Raw genomic sequence first — 21,636 nt, forward strand, 5'->3', positions numbered from 1 at the left:
TTATCAACACACAAGAAAGTATTATTCCTCATTCTTCTCAAGCCAATAAAAAAAAACCACTTGTAGTTTATGTCCGCACCTTAAAATACATACAAAATACTAGTGCATTGATACGTGACATGAACATTTTCCAACTCATCGAACACATGATTTTTTATAGAAAAATGTAAAAATAAAAATTAAGATCGTCATAATTGGAAGGTTAGTAAATAATCGATCAATTTTTTTGTTTTTTTGGAAGAGCATATATGGTTCTTGTTAAAGAATGACAAAAGTCTTACATCGATGGTTAATGAGATGGGTGGATTCCTTATGAGGATTGGGCAATCCTCCTCCCTTTGAACTAACTTTTAGAGTGTGAGTTAGACCTAATAGCATTGACCACGCACCAGATGCTAAGCACTGAACGTGAGGTGGGGTGTTAAACAATGACAAAAGTGAGATGGATGGACTCCTTATGAGGATTGCAGGGGTGTGAAAGCTTTTGGGAGTGAGTTAGGCCTAAGACCTAATTTCATAGTTCTAACTCAATTAAAGAACATTGTCCATTCTCCTTTTCTACTTATGATCGTTATCAATATTATTGTTCTATTATAAACTATTGTACTCTTCAACTTGCATTGTAGTAGTTTTTTTCTTTTTAAAGTGTTCTCATCGTAATTTTTACTTTTGTATTTGTCAAACTTGTTTTTGAGAACTATCTTGAGCCGAAGGTAAGTTTAAATCTATCGTAGCTTTTCTAAATCTTACTTATACACTGAATAATCACATCGACAGTGTCAGAATATATTAAAGGTTAAAACTATAATTTCAGAAGTGCAATGAATTCGATAGTAAAAACCTAAATATTGAATATGTCAAATTCAAAATCTTATATTGCCAAATTTGCTACTAAGATAGGCCTAATCAACTAATTGTGTTTAAATTGAGTAAATCAGAAATGATTTTTTTTTTTCAAAAAAAGCAATAATCCGAGGCTTAATCACTAAAAATTTTGAGAGTTTGTAAAATTATCAGATGTAGAAATAATTTTTGAAATTAGCTCTGCATATACAATAATTTGCTCTCTATCTATATACAACAATAAATACAAAAAAATTGTTGCATCTTAGATACAGAGTGGCTTATTGTATCACTGAGAGAGTGAATATAAAAAATTATTATATCACTAAATACATGAAAAATTCAGAAACTCTCCTATGTTTGATGAGTAATTTCTTAAACTCTCAGTATATTTGATAAATATAGTTTATAAATTTGCATGATTAGGTAATCATCTCATTAAAGATGGAAACCAGAAAATGAGATAAATTACTTTTCGAAAGCTAAAGGCGTAATAAACGAATGTGTCATTTAACTTGATTTCAATTGATATCTATGACCTCCAGTTTTGATTTAAGTAGTCAAATTATCTTGCATAAAGTTGAATAGACAAACACGATTTGTCATGCATAGGACGCATGTGCCTATTCATTCAATTTTATGATAGTTTAAGTGATTATTTGTGCACATTCAAAGTTACAGAGCATAAATGATAACTATATTATGAAAGTGAAAGATGTAATAAATGAATGTGCACGTTAACTTTATCTCGCTTGATATATATAACCTTTAACTTTGATTGGCACAAGTAGTTATTTAAACTATCATGCATAAAGTTGAACAAATATACACACACGTCCTACATGATAAATCGCATGAGATTTGACATGCATGTTTTTCTGTGCAAAGAAGTCATAGTTGAGTGAACTTTTAGTTGAAAATTAAAGTTGAGTGATTTTCTGTGAGAACAATTGATAGTTGAGTGAGTTTTGAGTTGAAAATGTAAGTTGAGTGACTTTCTGTGAAAATAATTGATAGTTGAGTGATCATCAAAGTTATTACCTCTTCAACTTTACAATAGTTTAAATGATTACTTGTCCACACTCGAAATAAAAAAACATAAATGTAAGCTAAAATCAAGTTAAACGACAGCAAGAGACATGTGTTGTTATTATTAAAAGTTGTTCAAACAATTAAGCAAACATGTTTAACTTTTAATATATGTATGTAGACATCTTTTTTTCTGGCACGTTGATTGGTTTTTCGAATCTTTTAAACTTATAAATCAAGCACCTTCCTTTTTATTTCACTAATATCTCCAAAAAAAAAAAACTATATATAAAGCCTCCTCCTTTGCAATATTTTCAAATCATTCACCACATATATTTAATTTCTTCACTCAACATACAACATTTTCTAAAAAAAAATATAAACTTATGTCTTTTAGAAGTACTTGTGAACCACTTGCAGTAGGTAGAGTAATAGGTGAAGTAGTAGACAGTTTTAGTCCAAGTGTGAAAATGAAAGTTCTATACAATGGGAGCAAACAAGTCTCTAATGGCCATGAGATCATGCCTGCTGTTGTTGCAACTCAACCTCGTGTCGAAATTGGCGGTGAAGACATGAGATCTGCTTATACACTCGTATGTGTTTTTGTATTTGACTGAGCACGAAGTTTATGTTTGTATAAAATGAAAACAGAGGTTTATGTTTGTACATTGTGTTTTTGTTGTCTGATTGTTGTCTATTTTTTTTCTTTTGGGAAGATCATGACTGACCCTGATGCTCCAAGTCCTAGTGATCCATACTTGAGGGAACATCTCCACTGGTATGATAAATTTAAATTAATAGATGTAATGTACAATATTAATACATCTGTTATTTATTTGCATATCAGGATTGTGACGGATATACCTGGTACGACTGACATTTCATTTGGTAAGTTTGATTATCGAGTTGATTTCTGAGATGGTCAAGACAACGATATAATTTGATTATAAACTTTCTCAGGAAGGGAGATAGTGTGCTACGAGAAGCCAAAGCCGGTAATTGGGATCCATCGTTATGTATTTTTGTTGTATAAACAGAGAGGAAGGCAAACAGTGAGAGCACCAACAACAAGGGATCAGTTCAATACGAGGAGTTTTTCGGCGGAAAATGGATTGGGATCCCCTGTTGCTGCTGTTTATTTCAATGCCCAGAGAGAAACTGCAGCTAGAAGAAGATGAATTTTCACACACACAAAATAAGCTAAATGCACTTTGCATAGTACAGACAAAAGTAGTACTCCCCCAGGGCCTCACTGATTGGTTTAAGAGATTCTAAGTGTCATTCTCAAGCATATTGTAACCAATTATATTATATATATATATGGTGTTTGTCCTACTCATTTGCTTGTTTTTATAAATAAATACAACATATGAAACATGTTACGTTGAATGTAAGCAGACTTTACTACTATGTACTCTCAGACCAAGCGTATCAAATTCAAGTAAAGAAGAAGGAAATAACGAAGGAAGCATAACCGTTAATAAGAAAAGCAATGTAAAGTCTATATGAAAGAAATAAATCGTAACAACATCAATATAGTGTGATGATCGAAACACAACAGACAACATAAGCAACAGCTACAATTGTACAACGACGGACACTACACACGGCAAGACAACACTTCACCGCTACTAACCTTCTATCCAAATGCGTGCAACCTTTATTCCTTCCTATTTAGAGTACTATTTATGTCCTCGGTTATATGAAGCTTGTTAAAAATTTAGGTACGGAAAAAATTCTGTTAAAAGCGTCACTCGTGAATGGGACCTTGAAGTACATAATTCAAATTTAGTCAGAGCCATAATCATCTTGCACGGGGAAACAAGCAAAAAGCTAATAAGACTGCAGTTTACACAATCGTATCAACTAGATTTTTTGTGTTCCTTTGACACTGACACTATACTTGTTGTGAGAAGACTTATGATAATGGCAAATGATTAAGGCCTCTACAGTAATTTAGATAAGACTTACTCAAAGATTAGTATTAGTATACGTGTCGAATAAATAAAGGACGTGGTGATTTGGTCCAATTAGAGATTCTAATTTTGTCAACAAAAATAACAGAAACAACTAGGAAGTAGAGTGTGTATAATTAATAATTAATATAAAGAGGACAAAAATTGTGTATTGGCCAACTTTAATTTGTTACTGTTACTAATGTCACGCTTAATTGAAGATGACAACAATCAAAATCAATTCAGACACCCCACCACATGACTCAACTCTCCATTTACTTCATTTCCAAATTAACATCAAACTCCTCGAATGCCAAAAGCCTAACAACAATTGCTTTCAATTAGGTTGTGTGGATGCATCAGGAAAGATAAAGATTAGATCTAAACGTAGTTATTCGGGATAAGATGAGAATTATTTTTGTGCTGAAAAAGATATGGAAAGCGAGGTTGAAATAGTTTAAATATATGTAGAAGAAATGTTCAAATGTTCGGTGTAAGAAGTTGGCTATAGTGCGATAGAGGAGAGATAGAGATAGGTGTAATTGCGTATTAAATATTGAGGCGTTGTAGCGAAATTGATTGCAAAAGAGGAGAAATAGACCACATTAAAATTACCTTAGGGTGTTGGAAATTTCAGTTTACAACGAATATGACCTCAAGATCAAAGATTAGAGTACTAGTGTTATTCTTGTATATTTTTCTTTTTGTTCTTTCGATTAACACTACTGTCACTTTGATTATCATATTATCTACTGCTCATTGTTAGTATTTTTTTTCTTTCCTTTGAACCAAGGGTCTACAGAAAACATCCTCGCTAGCTTCACAAGGTAGATGTAAAGTCGATATAAACACTATCCTACCCAAAACTCACTTGTGAAATTTCACGATGTTTGTTGTTGTTGCTGCTTTTTGCCGCATTTCACCTAATTTTCAAGATAAACCAACCTTACAACTTAAATTGACAAACCCAAACACATTACTTTCTACTGCAGAACATTAAAATGTGTACAAAACAGAGTAAATGTGCTACACAAATTTCCCTATTTAACTCTTTTATCTTTGTCAGTTTACAGACACCTAACGTTTACCTTCACAAATCCCACCAGTACTCAAACTATCTTTTGTAACTTGATGGGGTTGTACTGGAACAAACAGGTTAAAAACTCATCTGCTTCAACCAGACTAGTAATAGCGGCACTACATACAACAGAGAAGAATAGTCTAAGAACAATCTCAATATTAGACATCTCTCCAATGATGCTCCATTGCAATACTCCAATTTCCTACTTGTGAATTCTTTACAAGCCCCGAGTCCAAAATAATCAACGTCACACTTATAAGGTATTCAAGATACCGGAGTGCTGGATCCATTGGCTCATAGCAAGCGAGAGAAATATAAGCTGCAAGAAAGATTCAAAAGCATGAGAAAGTAGTAATGCTACGCCTTGAATCCATGCGCTGCTCTGCTTGGATCAAAATTTCTTCTACTCCGGCACCAAGGCAAGCTTATTAAGCATTTATCTCAGCATTACACTGATGCTCCCTGCTGCAGCTTCTTCTACCCCAAAACATGTTCGAGCAGGTAGTTTTCTCCAATCTCACATTCATTTTGTCCTGATCCGTTGATGTTGACTGTGACTGATTAGGAGTTTCTTCTTGAGTATCATTTTCTCTTGATTCCAAGGTTGGAGAAGGTCCTTCATCACAGGTACACAAAGGCATTGCAACAGAGGGAAATGGACTACAAGTCACAGGACAGAAAAGATCTGAAGACACTGAAGCAACACGATTCTTTCTAATTTCATGTGCACTAGGCGGTGTTGATCGTTCTTGGTCACGAGAATGAAGCATGCATGGTGTGCATAAGCTTAGGGATAGATGTAACTTAATTTCCTTTGCAGGAGATCCTGGGAGTTTTACAAATGAGACAATCCCATGTCGGCAAAGTGGACATGGAATGGATCCAGGCGGACCCAATAATTCAGATGGGATGTTGCTTGCCGAGCAAAGATAGAGTGCACATCTTACACACAATTGATGCCCACAACCTGAAAGTATTTGATACAAAATAAAATAATATATTAATATGACAATTCTCATCTAATTTTACAGGAACCATACTGTCATTTTATTGTTATCATCTTCTCATGGTTAGACAATGTGTCCCAGAAACCTAAAAGTGCGAGAGAATCTGATGTCACCGGAAAAAGATATTTTCGAAGATCTCATATTTCCTGACTCTCTGGGTAATATTGTTGGAGTTTGGGGGAGATCACATTGGTACCTATTTTTCATCAGTACTGCCGTCGCATTTTATGAGGCACTATCACTCTTTGGAAAGTCGAACAGTTAGGTCATTGACTATGACTTATCAAACTTCTTTTAATATTTTGAATTATTAACTATACTAGCATATATACTAGACATGTAATCATCAAATATGTAAAAAAAATTATTTCAGAACACATGAAAAATCTATGCGTTGACCCTCGAATCCCAAACTCCTTCCTATAAAATGAGACGGAAAGAGTATGTAAAACAGATTTCCAAGTGAACCAATCAAGTTGCTTTATACATAAGAACAAGACTGGGTGGGCATCAGATATTCCATATCAGATAGTTGAAAAACATCAAGTATAACAAAAGATAAACAACTGCAGTATCTACACATTTATTTCATAACTACAAATCTAGAAGTCTTTAAAAAACAATTATAAATAACTGCAGTATCTACACATTTATTTCATAACTACAAATCTAGAAGTCTTTAAAAAACAATTATAAAGGCGGATGTGTAGACCAACTTGTACACACCTCAATTATTCCCATAAGTATCTGCATCCTTCCACCAACACATGTATAGGACAAACTTTGTACACAATAGTTTAGGTGGATGGAAAGAAATCTCCTCGCATTTTTTGCCTCTATTGAGATTTAAATCCCAATCCTTAAGATTTTCCCTCCAGCTTCACCAAATGCTAGACCATACGCTAGGATTCAACTACAATATCTAGATTTGATAGGTCTAGGGTGTACAAAGGCTTAATTTTGGAAGTGTTCCTCGCATGATTTCATACTCAAGTAGAATAGATGATTAGGTTGGTGCTAGATCATGTACGGAACCGAAAATTCTCAATTAGAGGGGATTTTTACACCATTTGCCATACACATCTCAACAAATGAACTATGCTTCAGATTATAAAATAGTTGAGATTTGGTTGTATGAGTTGTCTATATTTATTCATCTGCTTGATTCAGGCATATCTCATTCCAATACTAAGCATTTAGTCTTATTCCCTTGATCTCACACTTGCTCCTACATGATGAGAATACTTCTCCAACTAGAATAAAAGAGCTCCTCACAAGAACCAGATCTAATGTGATGTGTAACAATAAAATAAGTTTCCTAATAAACTGATATATTAGATATACAGTTTACAGGTCATTTGCTTTCATTGTGTGTTGTTCTTGTTTTGTATTGATACTGAGGAATTTTCAGAGACAATTTCTTAGACATGATTTTAGGTCTACCTCGTTCTTTTACCACATTCAACATCATACTAGCACACTAATTAATCTATACATAAGGAGATCAATGTAGAAGAAGGTAAAACATATAAGGCGACTAATTTTATCCTCCATATATGTTGCACACAATCTTTATCAGATGTAAATCATTTCTAATCTTGTCCATCTTGTATGAATGCATATTCATCTAAATGCGCGCATTTATACGACATTCATCTTGTGGATAGATTGGACCTTAAAAGTCCCAAAATTTTGCTCCTATACGACATAGTTGCATAACTGATTGTTGCCAGAACCATTTTAAAGAATCTGTCTGATTAATATATTGAACAAAATCAGATTGAAAGGAAATAATGGTACAAACCTTCGGCAGCCACTGAACATGCCCTCTCCAGGCAAACAGCACAAGTATCAGAATCATCAGAGGAAGATCCTGAAGACTGCAACCCACACTCTCTGCAAAAAGTATTCACAATGATAAGAACTTACATATGGTTGACATTTAATTTTACAGTACCCTAATAGATTTACAATTATTTAAAAGCATAGATTAACAGCTCCCCCTCCTCCAAAACCCCATGGAAGAAAAGAGCACCACACGGAAAATATTTCCCAGCGAAGGAGAGACTGAGAGAAATCACACGGAAGTACAAAACAAGTGCTCATTCTATCACTCACTTAACAGCCACTAAAGCAGTCAAATGAAAATCAGCCCTGACCGGCTTTAGAGTTGAAACATTCCACTAGTGGAAGTGAGAACCAATTAGCAGTCCATCACACTAGTGCTTTAACATGAATCCTTAATAGATCAGAAGGCTCAATCGAAGAAAATTTCAATCCAATGTCCAAAGGACTAATGGTTAAGGTGTTTTCCTAAGCTTCCAGAAGAAGCAATGTCTAATAGATCAAACTAGAACACAGGAAAGGGTAGGATAAGCCTGAGATAACAATAAAGTTCTTCATCTCAAATAGCAGCCTCACTGCTTATTTTCTATTATTGACTCTTAACGGAATGGTGCGCAGTAACTGACTAAAATTGATCACTAGACTGCCTAAAGATGACTTCAACTAAAGGAAACCAAAAGAGCGAGACAAACTGACAAAGTATAGAGAAACAAACAAAAGAAAGCTTGACCAATGGGAGTTGGATCAATCATAATTTTTCCGGCTTATGCCTTCGCAAGCTAAATGTGCATCATACAGATAGAATTCACAGAACAATATACATTGATTTCAAAAACTTTGAACGCAGCAACGAGTAGAGTGACTGAACTGCTTGTTACAAATCTATACCGATACATGGAGTACCCTTTTGCAGTTACGAACACACAATATCCATAGCAATAATTTCCACATCTTCAATTAGTAAAAATCTACTTTGTTTTACTTCCCTAGCATATGTTACATTTGTCAAACAGATTTGCAGTAAGCCAGTAACCCATTTCGATTGCTACTTGCATCAAATGGCTTAAGTATCATCAATGCAATCATTTGTTTTGATTTTCAAAAAGTAACTACCCAACTTGGCCACCACAAGAAACACTAGACGATCTAAAGTGAAATATCACATGACAAAATCTCTCTATTCATTGAGACTTGATAATCAAAAAGTTACTATATCTCAGATAATATGGGACCAGGTTTAGGGTAGATATTGAATTTCGATCTTAAACAAATTTGATGCACCAAAACAGATTCAACCCAGAAATTAGGGCACTCCAAATTTTTTCAGATGACAAAGACCATTAGTTCAGAAAGAAGCTTTTTTTTTTTTTTAAAATACGTTAAACTCCCTCCCCTAAATCCCTGCATCTACGAGCTGAATAGTGGGCATTTCCCATGTTTGCTTACTTGGTAACTCAAAACAAAACCTTATGTTTGGAAGTGGAGGGTCCTTACCACTATAGGTCATCCCTCCCTTATCACTTATCAGTCAAAAACTAGATTACAAATGACTAGAAAAAGAAGATAATTTCCATTTACCTTGCGATGTTAAGCACGCTTAAGAGAGGCAACGATAAATAACTTGAAGATGGAAAAGGTGGAATTATCGACTCAGAATTTGGTGCAAGTAATGGTTCAAGCCAATGACGTCCCCACATCCTGGCAACATCGAGAGGAACCCACCTGAAAGAATCCATATATCTGTTTAGTGACGTCTAGAAATTCAAAGATGTAAGGTTAAACTGAGAAGAAAGTCCTAAATAGATTACCCATTGCAGTTCAATGTCAATCGATTGGCACCTCTTGCAATAAGGATCTGCAGAAACACCAAGCAAATACTCATTTAGAAACAAGCAAGGGTAAAATATTGCATCAGAAAACAACCACATAAGTACCAATTGGAATCGGAAGTAAAACATCTTTTCCTTCTGGTAATCAAAATTATCAGATAGCAGCGGGAAGATGAGTTAAACAATCACCTGACAGCATTTTAGATTTCCGCCACAGGCAGCATAGTGCAAAGGAGTGCTTCCAGCTCCTAGAGAGCGATTTATTTGAAAATAATGTCAATTAACAATCAGGTAATTTCCGAAAACATCTAATTATGCCTCGACTGAACATATACCTATCAGATCCATTGATGACCCATAGTGAAATGTCACAGCTGAAACATTTGCATTGAGATCAAGCAGGAGCTGGACACAATCAAAATACCCATTCAATGCAGCCATATGAAGAGCAGTAATACCACCATCAGCAGCTTTATTTATAAATTTTGACAGTGGACTGCAATGAAATGAAGCCAATACAGCGATTAGCCAAGTAAACCAGATACGTTCCAAGAAGAAGTCAAAACCTCAAAATCAATAAATTTTGTGTCAGAACATTTTTCTCAACTAATTCTCTTATCAGAACCTAGACATCTGTAAACACAAAGCTCACAAATGAAGAACTCCCGAGGTATCTTCTTTTACTAGAGCATATGTTGTACACTACCACCTCAGTCTTCTATGGTTGTCTTATATGATTTGCATTTAGCCCTAAATCAATGACATCACAGGTCAATCAATGATTTCATTTGGGACCTTATATCTTCATAAATAAATTATCTGTATTTACACAACTTAACGAGAATCCAGATAACTAGAATGAAGATGAACAGATCACCGACCTTTGCTCATGCTTGCCTTTTGAATTTGAACTGTCTCCTCTGTCAGCATTTGTTTGAGCATTTATAGACTCAAAAGGGGCACTAGGAACGAAATCAGTCACCACAAGTCTTATGCATCTAACATGTCCATTCACTGCTGCAAAATGGAGAGCTGTTCTTCCACTAAGATAATCTGCCCTGGTAACCTGAAAAAATAGTTTCAAGATCCAAAAGGGACAAATGCTATTAGAAGAATGACAAAGCACAAGGCTGAGTAAGCTCTAGTAGCCAAATTGACAAGTTAAAAGAAAAACCCTTTGAGACAAAAAATCAAAGGGATACTCACATTGCATCTAAAGAGAAGAAGGGTTTGAACAACTTCCCAGTGACCATATCGACATGCCTGCATCAGTGCCGTCTTCAAAAAAAAAAAAAAAAAAACTCAAACATCAGATTCAACAAAGAAACACCCAAACTTCAAAATCCCCCAAGATGACTAAAATTAACAAAAATAACCCAACCCATGAAACTGATCTCTCATTTGAAAAGAAACTAAACAGGACTAATCAACAAAAAGGGTTTTTTTTTTTCAAAAAAAAAATAATCTTTTACCTGACCACAGTAGTTTCTAGAATTAACATCAGCACCATTCTCAAGCAACAATGCAACAATCTGAAAATTATTCACACAAATCAAAAACTTTTAACGATATGCGATTAAAAAGGGAAACAAAAAAGAAAAGGGTTAAATACCTCGTTGTGTCCCTTAGCGGCAGCAAAATGAAGAGGTGAATTGAGTCCACCAAAAGTAGAGTACTTTGAAAGACATGGATTGCAATCAAGCAACATCTTCGCTTCTACATAATCGCCGTCTCTGGCCGCCGATACCAACCGTTCACCGGAGGCCGAACACCCAAAAGAATTACCCATTTTCTCTGTTCCTCCTTTCTTTACTCTCTTAAGAAAAATCAAAGCTGTGTCTCTCTCAATATATATACATGTCAAGTCAAGATTTGCAGAAAAATGGCAGTATCTGATGAAGCAAATTTGACTCAAACAGAGTATATGTCTTTTACAAGGATTTAGTAAATTAAAAAATTGGGTTTTGTGGAAAAAATTAGGTCAACTGTCCTTAAACAAAATTTGAAAAAAAAAAATGATAATCATGCAAGTGGTTTGTGCTTTATAATAATTATTTTTTTTAAAATTTGACTAATTAAAATTACAATTTAATTTGTATTCACATTCATAAAGTTATTAAAAGTATTTTTTAATTAAATTTTTTATACTCAAAACTCCAATAAAAATATCTATTTGATATTGGGATATAACAATATTTCTGCTGATATATATTGGATTCTTTTCTTTCTTTTATTACTATAAATTATTTAATTTCATTAGATGAAAATAAGGTTATGGCAATAATAGCAAGATTTCAACATTCTACCTAGTAACTGATTTGTGTTTAATTAACTACATTATTTTAATATTGTTAGTCTTAATAATATTTATTTATCTGACCAATAAAATTTAAATGCGCTCATGATTATATTATATCAATGAAATATATTTCTAAATTCTTCACAAATTTAGAGATATTTTTTTATTAAGATAACACCCCTTCAAAAATTATGACATGTAAAATATCAATGGCGTATTTTAATTTAGTCGATCAAATAAAATAAATGATGCTTTTAAAAAAATCAATTATTTGAAGATGAAATTAACGATTTATAATAAATTCAAAAGTATTATCAATACTTGTCTCTCTCATTTATATTTGATTTCTAAGAAATGTTTGTATACTTTTACTATAATTTTGGATAAAAGGATGACGGTGGATTATTTGAAAAAAAGTGATAAAATAAAAGATATTTGTGTTTTTTAAATTGTATTCTGGCATAGGTAGTTGGGAAGAGAACGTTTAGTGGAATTTCCTTTTCTGGAGTAAATTGTAAGTTAGGAATTTGAAAAAAAAAATTATTTTAAAAAAAGTTAGAGGTGCATCAATTAAAGGAAAATATAGGATAAAATAAGGACCAAAGATCCAAAAAAATAATTTTTATTTTATTTTTAAAAAAGTAAAAGTTTTTGTTGGTTACTTGGAGAATAAAAAGTGGGGTTGCACTTGTAGCCAATGTCAAGGCAAATTTTTACCACCATCTTTTTATTTCTTTTGGCAAGTGGAGTAATTTTTTATTTATTTAATCTATTTTATTTTTTTTATTGTGATGAATAAAGTTTCTTTTTATCTTCAAAAATGTGAGTCATGTCTAACATTTGATAATTTGTACTTTTGAACTTCAAATATAATATTTTGCTAGAACTTTTTTTTTTCCTTTATAATTTGAATATGCAATCTTAACATAAAAAAAAATGGAAGGTGTTTTATATTTAAGCAACCTTTTCATTTTATTTAATAATAGAGTTAGAATTATTAATCGATAATTTTTCATTGAAAAATTATAGATATAATTATTTTATGTATGAATATTTTACTTTTTGTATTGAAGATTTGGGAAGGAATTGAGTGTTACGTATTAAACTTGTTTCTTATATTTTTATCTTGAGAAGTTTTTTTTTTTATCTAATTAATTATATATGAAATTTTTTAAAATATTTTTTTATTTTCCTCCGTATGAAACACACCTTAATTTCAAATTTGTACTGATATAACTTAAGATATAAGCTACTTTTAAGCTTTCTTGTAGTAATTTAATAATATTTATGTCTAAGAAAATTTGAACCACAAATCTTTTAACTAATTTGCACGATTTAGCTAGCCAATAGAGTGGTTGGTGAATTAAGATCAACTTGTAATTAAGAAAAACATAACAATTTTTATTTATTTATTTATTATTATTATTATTATTATTATTTTGTAATAAGGAAAATATTTGTTTTACCCACAACTCTACTTTTCATGTTTGCTTTCATTATTCAAACAAGAAAGAAAAGACATATACGTACTTTGAGAATTGGGTTTATGAGATGTCAAAGTTGAAACATATTCTTGTTATTTTAATTTATTTATCTATTTTTTTTTAATATTAATATCTCTTTTTTAATTAAATAATTATTTAATTATAAAAATTCACGTGAAATATTTAAGACAATATATAATCGTCAAAAAGGCTTATATGTTTGCATATGTATGCCGACAGTATGGTCTTTGAAATTTTTTTGTTCTTACATTTGAAACTAAAATTGTTACAAGTTAATTTGCGAACCTTTATATTGTACGATATTTTTAACTTTGATAGGTAATCCTAAATAAATAGTTTTATCCATAATTAAAAGGTATTTAATTTTTCCTTTCAATTTATCTTTATCCTTATTTAGAAGAATGAATTTTTGAATAATCAAAAATATATAAGCACTAATTTAATGAAAACACGTCTTATCGGGAAATAGGACAGATCGGTCATTTATTTTAAAAAATATAACATCTCAATTTTTTTTAATTTTTTTTTTTGTTTTATAAGGTATAACTACAAAATTAGACTTTTATAAAAAAAAATTAAAAATAGACTTTTAAAATTACCTCAATTTAATTGAGGTCTCTTTAATTCAGTTAATCTTCGTTTTTTATTTACTTTTAAAATATCACTCATTAAAATATTTCTTTCGCAAATATACTCGTAAAGAAGCATTTCGGTTCTTCACCAAGAAATCAAGAATGTAAAACCTTCTTACCTTATTGTTTGACGTTAAACATTTAATAAGAGTGTTGGCATATGTTTAGGTGTACTTTTTGATAAAGTATCTATTACAGTATCATTTAATTTAAACCTAATTAAGTAAAGCTTAGTTTAAAGAGTAAAGAACCAAAATCGTCGAGTCATCACTCCCCAGAGATCTATGACGTAGGTTATATTTATATTTGAAATAAGTTATAAAATATATTTATATATTAAATTCAACATATTGTTAATATATAAAATATTTACTTCAAAATTTTTTTAATTTTTTTCATAAATTAAGAAAATCATCTCAATTGTTGAGGACGACTATACACTTTAGAATAAAAATTCTAAATTTTCACTTCTTAAATAATATATAATGGAAACGCCTTTTTTTATTAAATTAAATTTTATTAATAGGTCAATTATTTCCAAAAATATTAAAAATAAACATTTATGCTACTCCACTAAAAAAGGTAACAGGAAATCCGCGAAAAGGAATCGACAAAGGCTTAATTTACACAAATCAAAAAGACTCAATCATCACCCATAGCGGCAGAGTAAAAAATTTAGTTAAAAAATTTGTAAATATTCTTTTCAATAGTTTAAAAAATGTGCAAAAATGTATATTATAATAGTAGCTCATATATTTAATCTCGATAGATCATATAATTGTTCAGAAAAGAGTGATCTTTAATACAAATATATCATTCTATTTATTTTTATTTGTAAAGTTATTTTTAACATTTTTTTTTCTTTAATTTCAATATACCCCTTCTTCTCTATCTTATATTTCGGTGTTTATTGTTTCTTTCAGTTGTTACATTCTCTACTTTAAGTTCCATGAATTACCCAAAATACCCTCCACTTAAATGAGTCTTTTTACTAAGTTAAATTACCAAAGTACGACTTTAACGATTCTGAAAAGTAGTTGCGCGTCGCGAGGCCAAATTCCATCATGTTTATTGAATTTTGAGGATTTTAATCTCTATTTTCGGAGTACGTAATATTTTTGTCTCTCAAAAAAGAAATGAAGATGAATGCTATAATTACTAACTTTTCATTCGTTTAAGATGGATTCGATCATGACCTTGAAAGGTAGTAATAGTGTTGCAAATATTTTTCAATGCTTTCAGATTCGATCCATAATTCATGAGTATGAAATCGCCTTGAATAGCTCAAAATAGATATCGAATACCGAATAGCAAAAATTGAATCTAACCATTATTAAGCATAGGCAATATTTTATTGTAAATAGTTGAAAATGATTTTTTACTCAAAATTAGAGTTAGTGATACTAATTTAATTATTAGTACGGTAGATGAGGATGATTATCAACCTCACAAGTTGCTTCATAGTATTAGCATTTTGATTATTTTCCCAAATAATGAGTGACATTAAGATTAAAAAAAATGTTACTATTTTATTTATATTATATATAATTTCGTTCTTCAAAATCTTAAACTTTAAATCCTGAACTCCAAACGAGTTTCGTGTTATTCAAGAAAGTTGAGTATGGTGGATAGGAATGTGGTGATTTTGTTTCCATCATTTAAACAGAATCACTTTTAACATTCCTTACTTCAAAGAAAAATAGTAATCCCTATACATATGTACATTCTAAGCAAAGACAAAATTAAAGTTGGTATCAATTATCTCCAAATCTTGGCATACAATATTATAACATTTATATAAAGTTTGGCTATCATTTGGTAATATCATTAAAAGTCTCATGTTTACGATCTCACACTATTAAAAGTTAAAACTATCTAAATACTTTCAACTAATTAAGATTACATTCGCATGATCTATCATATTATTCATGGACTAATTTTGAGATTAACTTCCAAATATTTATGGCCACCAAGTCCATAATCGTCTTCCTTGTTTGTGTCTTCAAAAGCTGTAGGTAAAAATTGACAAATCGTTCGACAAATCAAATGTGTAAAGATAATTAGTCGAATCTTACACTGTCAGTTTGTCATATTTCCATCAACCTGTCTATCTAAATTATTGACTCTAATATAAGTATTATTAAACTTTTAATTAACTACTGTTCAAATCTTAACATGTTATATTATTAATTATCCACTCGTACAATTTTCTTGAAAAAACCTCACGTCATAAAAAGTATTGCACATATGCACCCCAACACTCAATAATTTCACATCACATCATAGTTATAACAAGAACTTTTTGTTAAAAATAACATTTGATCATGGCTATAAGGTCAAGTTCTTTTTGTAGATAACCAGTAATTAATGTTTTAACAACCATCATTAAACATCATTAGCATGAGACCTACCTGTAAAACTTCCTATGATTCCATTGGCTCATATATATTTTTATATATATATATATAATGGAAAAAATTAAGAATTTGGTCCCTCTGCTAATTAATTACTAGTCATTCACTCACTCAACAAAAATATCTACCAAATACTTGCTTTAATCTTCTTAATTATTTTATTTTTGTAGAAATTACACATGCATATTCTTTTATTATATTAATTATACATACCAGCAAATTAAACGTAACACTCACCAAAGCCATTGTTTTCAATTCATGATATATATATATCATTGAGTCATTGACTCAAACGTAACACATGAAAATTGGTCTTTTCATTTAAGAAAAAAATGACACTGATTATGACATAACACTATAAAAAGTCAATAAACCAAATCTCAATCATAGCTACCAGAAAACATGAATCTAGCTATGAAATTTATCGATTTTTTAGTTAATTCGTTGTTAAAATACTTCTAGCTGATAGAATTTTCTTACAGTCTGTAGTAGTATGGAATTATCATAAGCTTTTTATTGTTAATCTATGTATGAAATTTTATCTGTTGCAATAACAATTAAAGTAGGATCTGGTATCAGAGGATATAGTGTATACGCATACCTAATTATTACAAACTTATGGAGATAAAAAGCTATTTTTGAAAGATAATCGGCTTAAATAAATCAAATCAGCGGCATAGGTACATGGTGGTCAGTGTATCCAATTGGACACCCTTCGTTCGAAAATATTGTGGTACATATAAAAGTAAAATAACATAAAAAATAATTAAATAACATATTTTGGACACCCTTAACATAATAAGTTATAATAGCCTAATGATTTCACCTCCTTAGAATAAGAAAATGCTCGTGTGTACAAAGCCTATATGACTAGTACTACAACTAGGACAACATAACAAGCTAAACCTTCACAATTTTACGAGGCAAGACACCCTCCACCCCTTCTATCCATTTACCCTAAATCACGACCTCCATTCCTTCATAATCCGATTGCTAAATTCCTTGTTTTTTAATAGCGTTGATCAGGGGCGGCTCTATGCTTTGGCCTTTAAGGCCTTTGCCTTAGCCCCCAAATATTTATTAAGATTAAATTGTGTGTTAAAATTTTTATAGAAAAATTAATTATTTATGATAAAAAATATAATTTTTTATAAAATAAATTATTTTATTTACTTTAACATCTGTTGTACTTTGTTAAAAATAAGAATTAATAGTGAAAAGTGTTGGAAAAGGTGAATTACAAATTCTTTTTTATTTCTTTTTAAATTTTAGTTTCATGCATTACTCGAGTATAAGCATATTAAAATGAGGTATACCAAGTCATCAACTTCTTGTGTCAAATTCTATGGTTCTTACTCTTATCTTTATTTAATATTTATCAACTTATTATTTATAGCATTATGTTAACAATACATATAACAATTGTCTCACTTAAAGTATGTTTTTCAATGTTGAGTTGATAAAATCTTACCTAAAACTAGTAACTGCAAAAATAATATTAAATACTAATAATTTCCATCTAAATAATATATCATATATTATTATAAGTGGGAAGAATGTTAGGCAAAAGTTGAATTACTATTTTGCCCCTATACTATATCATAATCAAAGTAATTAAATATTAGTAAATAAATTGCTAATTATTTTATAATCTTAACTTAATTACTCTTAATTTTTGAATTTGAAAAGTCTTACCCCTATCCTTACATTGAAATTGTAAAAATCATCTAATTGGTTATTAGTAAAATATCAGTATATAAAGTATATAATAAAGTTTAATTGTCTTAAAGACACGTTTTCCTGTTATTATTATTTTTAAAATAGTTTAAAATTTTTGAAGTTCATCTCTTAGCCTATGTATAAATTAAATAATTGTCAATTTGTTTACATGTGTTGATTTATGTTTCCTTAATTCTTATTTGATGCTCTAATAGGTGAGAAAATTATTTTAATGAGAAATTAATTTTTGTAATTTGTTCAATTTCTTGGAGTTACTTTTTAATATTAAATATAAAACTTTTAATTTATAGTATCTTAAATTACAATGTATAATTATTAGTTTCAGCCTTCAGTAATTCTATCATATAATAATGAAGACATATTTAAATGATGCAACTGAAAAGGCATAACAGACAAGGGAAACAAAGAGTCTCATTTACTATAATATATTGTGTGTATTCTATGTTAATCATTCAAAAATCTAATTTACCATCTTCCTAATTTCATATGTTCAACGGAGATACTCCAGTAAGTATGTATTATTTCTTTTCTTTTTGTTTCATCTTTGCATATTCTAATTTTGTAGGTACAAGAAAAATTCATAGATGAACATTCTGAAACTCTTATGATTTTTTTGATATGCTTTTCTTTTTCGATAGCAGAATGATGGTATCAGAACCTTCGATTATAAGAGTGCCCTGCTAGACTTAAAAGATAAGTTATTAGTGTAATTTTGTACATGGCCAGATTATAGAAATCATTCTCTTAATACTTATTTAGTTTGGTTCAATATTTTTATAATTTTCTTAAATTCTCTTTTGAGTTTGGAGAAATAACTATTGATAGAGTATAAATTGGTACTAATGCGACGTGTTGAAAAAGTTTATAGATGTCTTCGATTATATTCACATTCAGTAGTCTACAACCTATATATATTAAGCTATCCCAAGAAAATATTTATGACATATTTGTACTTAGTCTGGTAGATGATTTTTTTTTTATGATATAACATATACTCGTATTATTATAAGTGGGAAGCTCTTAACTTAAAAGTTGAATTACCATTTTGCCCTTATTTTATCCCTAAACTAAATTAAATATTAATATATAATTAATTTAATATTAAATAATCATATTTAAATACATGCATCTAGACACAATTTGTGTACTTACTAATATGGGGCGTAATGAGAGATTATTAAGAACAAGTCATATAGATATATTCATATTATTAGATGCTATAATAATATTATTATTTTTTCATATTTCTTCNGATGCTATAATAATATAATTATTTTTTCATATTTCTTGCTTGATGGTCAATGTACTATTCGATTATTATGAATTTTATTTAATAAATAAAATATAGATTGATAAAACTAATATTTCTAATTTCAACATTATATAATAATTCAACTTTATAATAATTGTATGAGACAAACGTGCAACGCACGTTTCGGAAACTAGTATATATATATATCCTTTTCTCTTAATTGGGGGTTAGGTTTCAATTTGCAAAGCCGATTACATTAATAGTATAATTTAAAGGAGCAATTAATTAAAATTGCATGCATCGTTTTAAGTCTCTTTCAGCTACATAATACAGCTATTAAAGAAAATTTAATTAAAGGAAGTGACGTACCAAATCTGACTTATTCTATGGGATTTTTTTTTTTAATTACTATTTTGACTATGGTAGCAAGTTGGAGTAGCAATTAGCTTTGAAGTGACGTCCTAATTTAAAATTTTAGGAGATTAATTAGAGGGTGTTGGTCGTATGCTTTTTGATAATATTAGGTTGAATCTAAACTAATTAAAAAATGAAAAATACTTTTTATTTTAATACTATTTTATTAGAGTAAGGGGAAGGAAATTGAGAGCGGAGATTTACCAACTAAGATATGATATCCTCACCAAAAAATTACAAAAATCAGATAGCTAATCAGTTGAACTGTTAAAATTTTTCATAAGTATTGGACATTAATATTTGAAATAGATTTGCAAGTAATAATTTTGGTCGCATGTGTGAACTATATATTAAAAATGGATCGCTACAATCACACATTATTTTTTATATCGTAAAAAGATAAATATATGTTTTGAATTATTATAAATAGTGTACCTTCACTTTAAAGGTAGGCATTATTTCCTATTCAATTTAATTTCTTGATCAAAACCAAATCAATAAATATATACGTAACAAGTATTTATATGCACGGCCCGACATGTGATTTTGAGTATTTTTTACATGTTTGGATCCAAATTACAAAGATATACGCAAGAAAATATTCTGAACTTATTGATATTGAATAGATAAAAATGAAATTACAAATTTACGAATTTTGATAAATGTTACAATCAAGCTCGAAATGTAAATTTCCCAGAGCAACATTGAGTAGGAATCCAATTAAATAAAAAACTCAGTAAATCGCTACACTCTTTAAGTGATATAAAATATAACTCAAACAAAATCGAACGCTCAAAACAGAGCCTTTCTTCGATAAACAACTTTTTCTTATTCATACGTTTCTTTATCATTTAGCTTTTATCAATCTGCAATTAAAAGTTTACAGCCTTTAGTCAGGTAAATGGTCATTCAAGTTCACCCAATAACGCACTTCTTCTTAATCGAAATGAACTCACTCATCTATTACACTATTTTTTCATTTAAAAATCAAAATGGTTGTGAAGATCTCTTTCATAAAACAAAAGGGCGATAATAGGAAAAATTCTTTTAAAGTAAGTTAATAATTCAAATGGTCACCTAACTTTCAATAGTTCTCTTAGAAAGTCACTCAACTTAAAGTAATTTACTTGAAAAGTCACTTAACTTTGTTTTATGATTCAAAAGTACTTTGAAAAGTCACTCATTGTTTTTATAATTCAAAAGTCACTCAATTATTAGTATTTTATTAAAAAAGTCACTCAACTAAGATATTTTACGTAGAAAATCACTCGACTAATTTAAATATTTCTAAATTAAATTTTGTTAAAATACAATTTTTATTTTTGAATTTATTTTTAAAAATTAATAAGATGCTCTTAATTATTTTATTAAATTTCTTTAAATATATATGTTCTTGAATTATTTTTAAAAAAAATCAATAAGATTACTACAGTTTTTTTTTGGATTCTTAACTTCTTGATTCCAGCCTTTATTTAAAAAAAAAAATAATCATTTTTCAGCATTATTTTCAGTTAGACAATTGCGGTTATAGAAAAGGAAATTTCTTTTTTTTCCCCACTCGCTACGGTAAGGTTTCCAGAAGAAAAATATAATTAAATAGTTAGAGTTGGTCAATAAAATAATTAAGATAGATATTTTATTCTAATGAAATTTAATGACTTTTTTTAAGTTGATTGAGTGACTAAATAAATAAAATATTAATAGTTGAATGACTCTATGAGTGAAATATCAATAGTTGAGTGATTTTTGAGTTGTAAAATAAAATTGAGTGACTTTTTAAGTAAACAAGCT

General features: G+C 29.9%; 2 protein-coding genes across 3 annotated transcripts; one reads left to right on the top strand and one right to left on the bottom strand.

Moving 5' to 3' along the window:
- The first annotated feature begins 2,161 nt into the window (after nt 1–2,161).
- On the top strand, nt 2,162–3,207 carry LOC107013858 (CEN-like protein 1). Of its 2 annotated transcripts, XM_015213739.2 has the most exons (4): nt 2,166–2,465; nt 2,589–2,650; nt 2,720–2,760; nt 2,833–3,207. In XM_015213739.2, exons 1-4 carry the CDS (start codon nt 2,259–2,261, stop codon nt 3,048–3,050), a joined length of 528 nt encoding a protein of 175 aa, XP_015069225.1. In that variant the 5' UTR covers nt 2,166–2,258; the 3' UTR covers nt 3,051–3,207. The 2 variants fall into 2 exon arrangements, with proteins under 2 accessions (XP_015069224.1, XP_015069225.1); XM_015213738.2 differs by having other exon boundaries at nt 2,162–2,465; nt 2,589–2,760.
- Nucleotides 3,208–4,785: 1,578 nt separating this feature from the next.
- LOC107015481 (E3 ubiquitin-protein ligase XBAT33) lies at nt 4,786–11,547 on the bottom strand. Its single transcript, XM_015215763.2, has 10 exons — nt 11,202–11,547; nt 11,062–11,121; nt 10,796–10,867; nt 10,471–10,655; nt 9,925–10,085; nt 9,779–9,837; nt 9,569–9,615; nt 9,339–9,482; nt 7,720–7,811; nt 4,786–5,875 (listed from the first exon to the last, which is right to left on the bottom strand). Exons 1-10 carry the CDS (start codon nt 11,376–11,378, stop codon nt 5,337–5,339), a joined length of 1,536 nt encoding a protein of 511 aa, XP_015071249.1. The 5' UTR covers nt 11,379–11,547; the 3' UTR covers nt 4,786–5,336.
- Nucleotides 11,548–21,636: the final 10,089 nt, after the last annotated feature.

This window comes from Solanum pennellii, chromosome 3, assembly GCF_001406875.1.
Source record: "Solanum pennellii chromosome 3, SPENNV200".
Taxonomy (NCBI): domain Eukaryota; kingdom Viridiplantae; phylum Streptophyta; class Magnoliopsida; order Solanales; family Solanaceae; genus Solanum; species Solanum pennellii.

Excerpts from the sequence above, each read along its gene's own strand:
- LOC107013858 (XM_015213738.2), top strand. The coding sequence starts at position 2,259 with ATGTCTTTTAGAAGTACTTGTGAACCACTTGCAGTAGGTAGAGTAATA. Across the intron at positions 2,466-2,588 it reads TGAGATCTGCTTATACACTC|ATCATGACTGACCCTGATGC; the intron begins GTATGTGTTTTT and ends TCTTTTGGGAAG. Across the intron at positions 2,761-2,832 it reads TACGACTGACATTTCATTTG|GAAGGGAGATAGTGTGCTAC; the intron begins GTAAGTTTGATT and ends AAACTTTCTCAG.
- LOC107015481 (XM_015215763.2), bottom strand. The coding sequence starts at position 11,378 with ATGGGTAATTCTTTTGGGTGTTCGGCCTCCGGTGAACGGTTGGTATCG. Across the intron at positions 10,868-11,061 it reads CTAGAAACTACTGTGGTCAG|ACGGCACTGATGCAGGCATG; the intron begins GTAAAAGATTAT and ends TTTTTTTTGAAG. Across the intron at positions 9,616-9,778 it reads GAAATCTAAAATGCTGTCAG|ATCCTTATTGCAAGAGGTGC; the intron begins GTGATTGTTTAA and ends GTGTTTCTGCAG.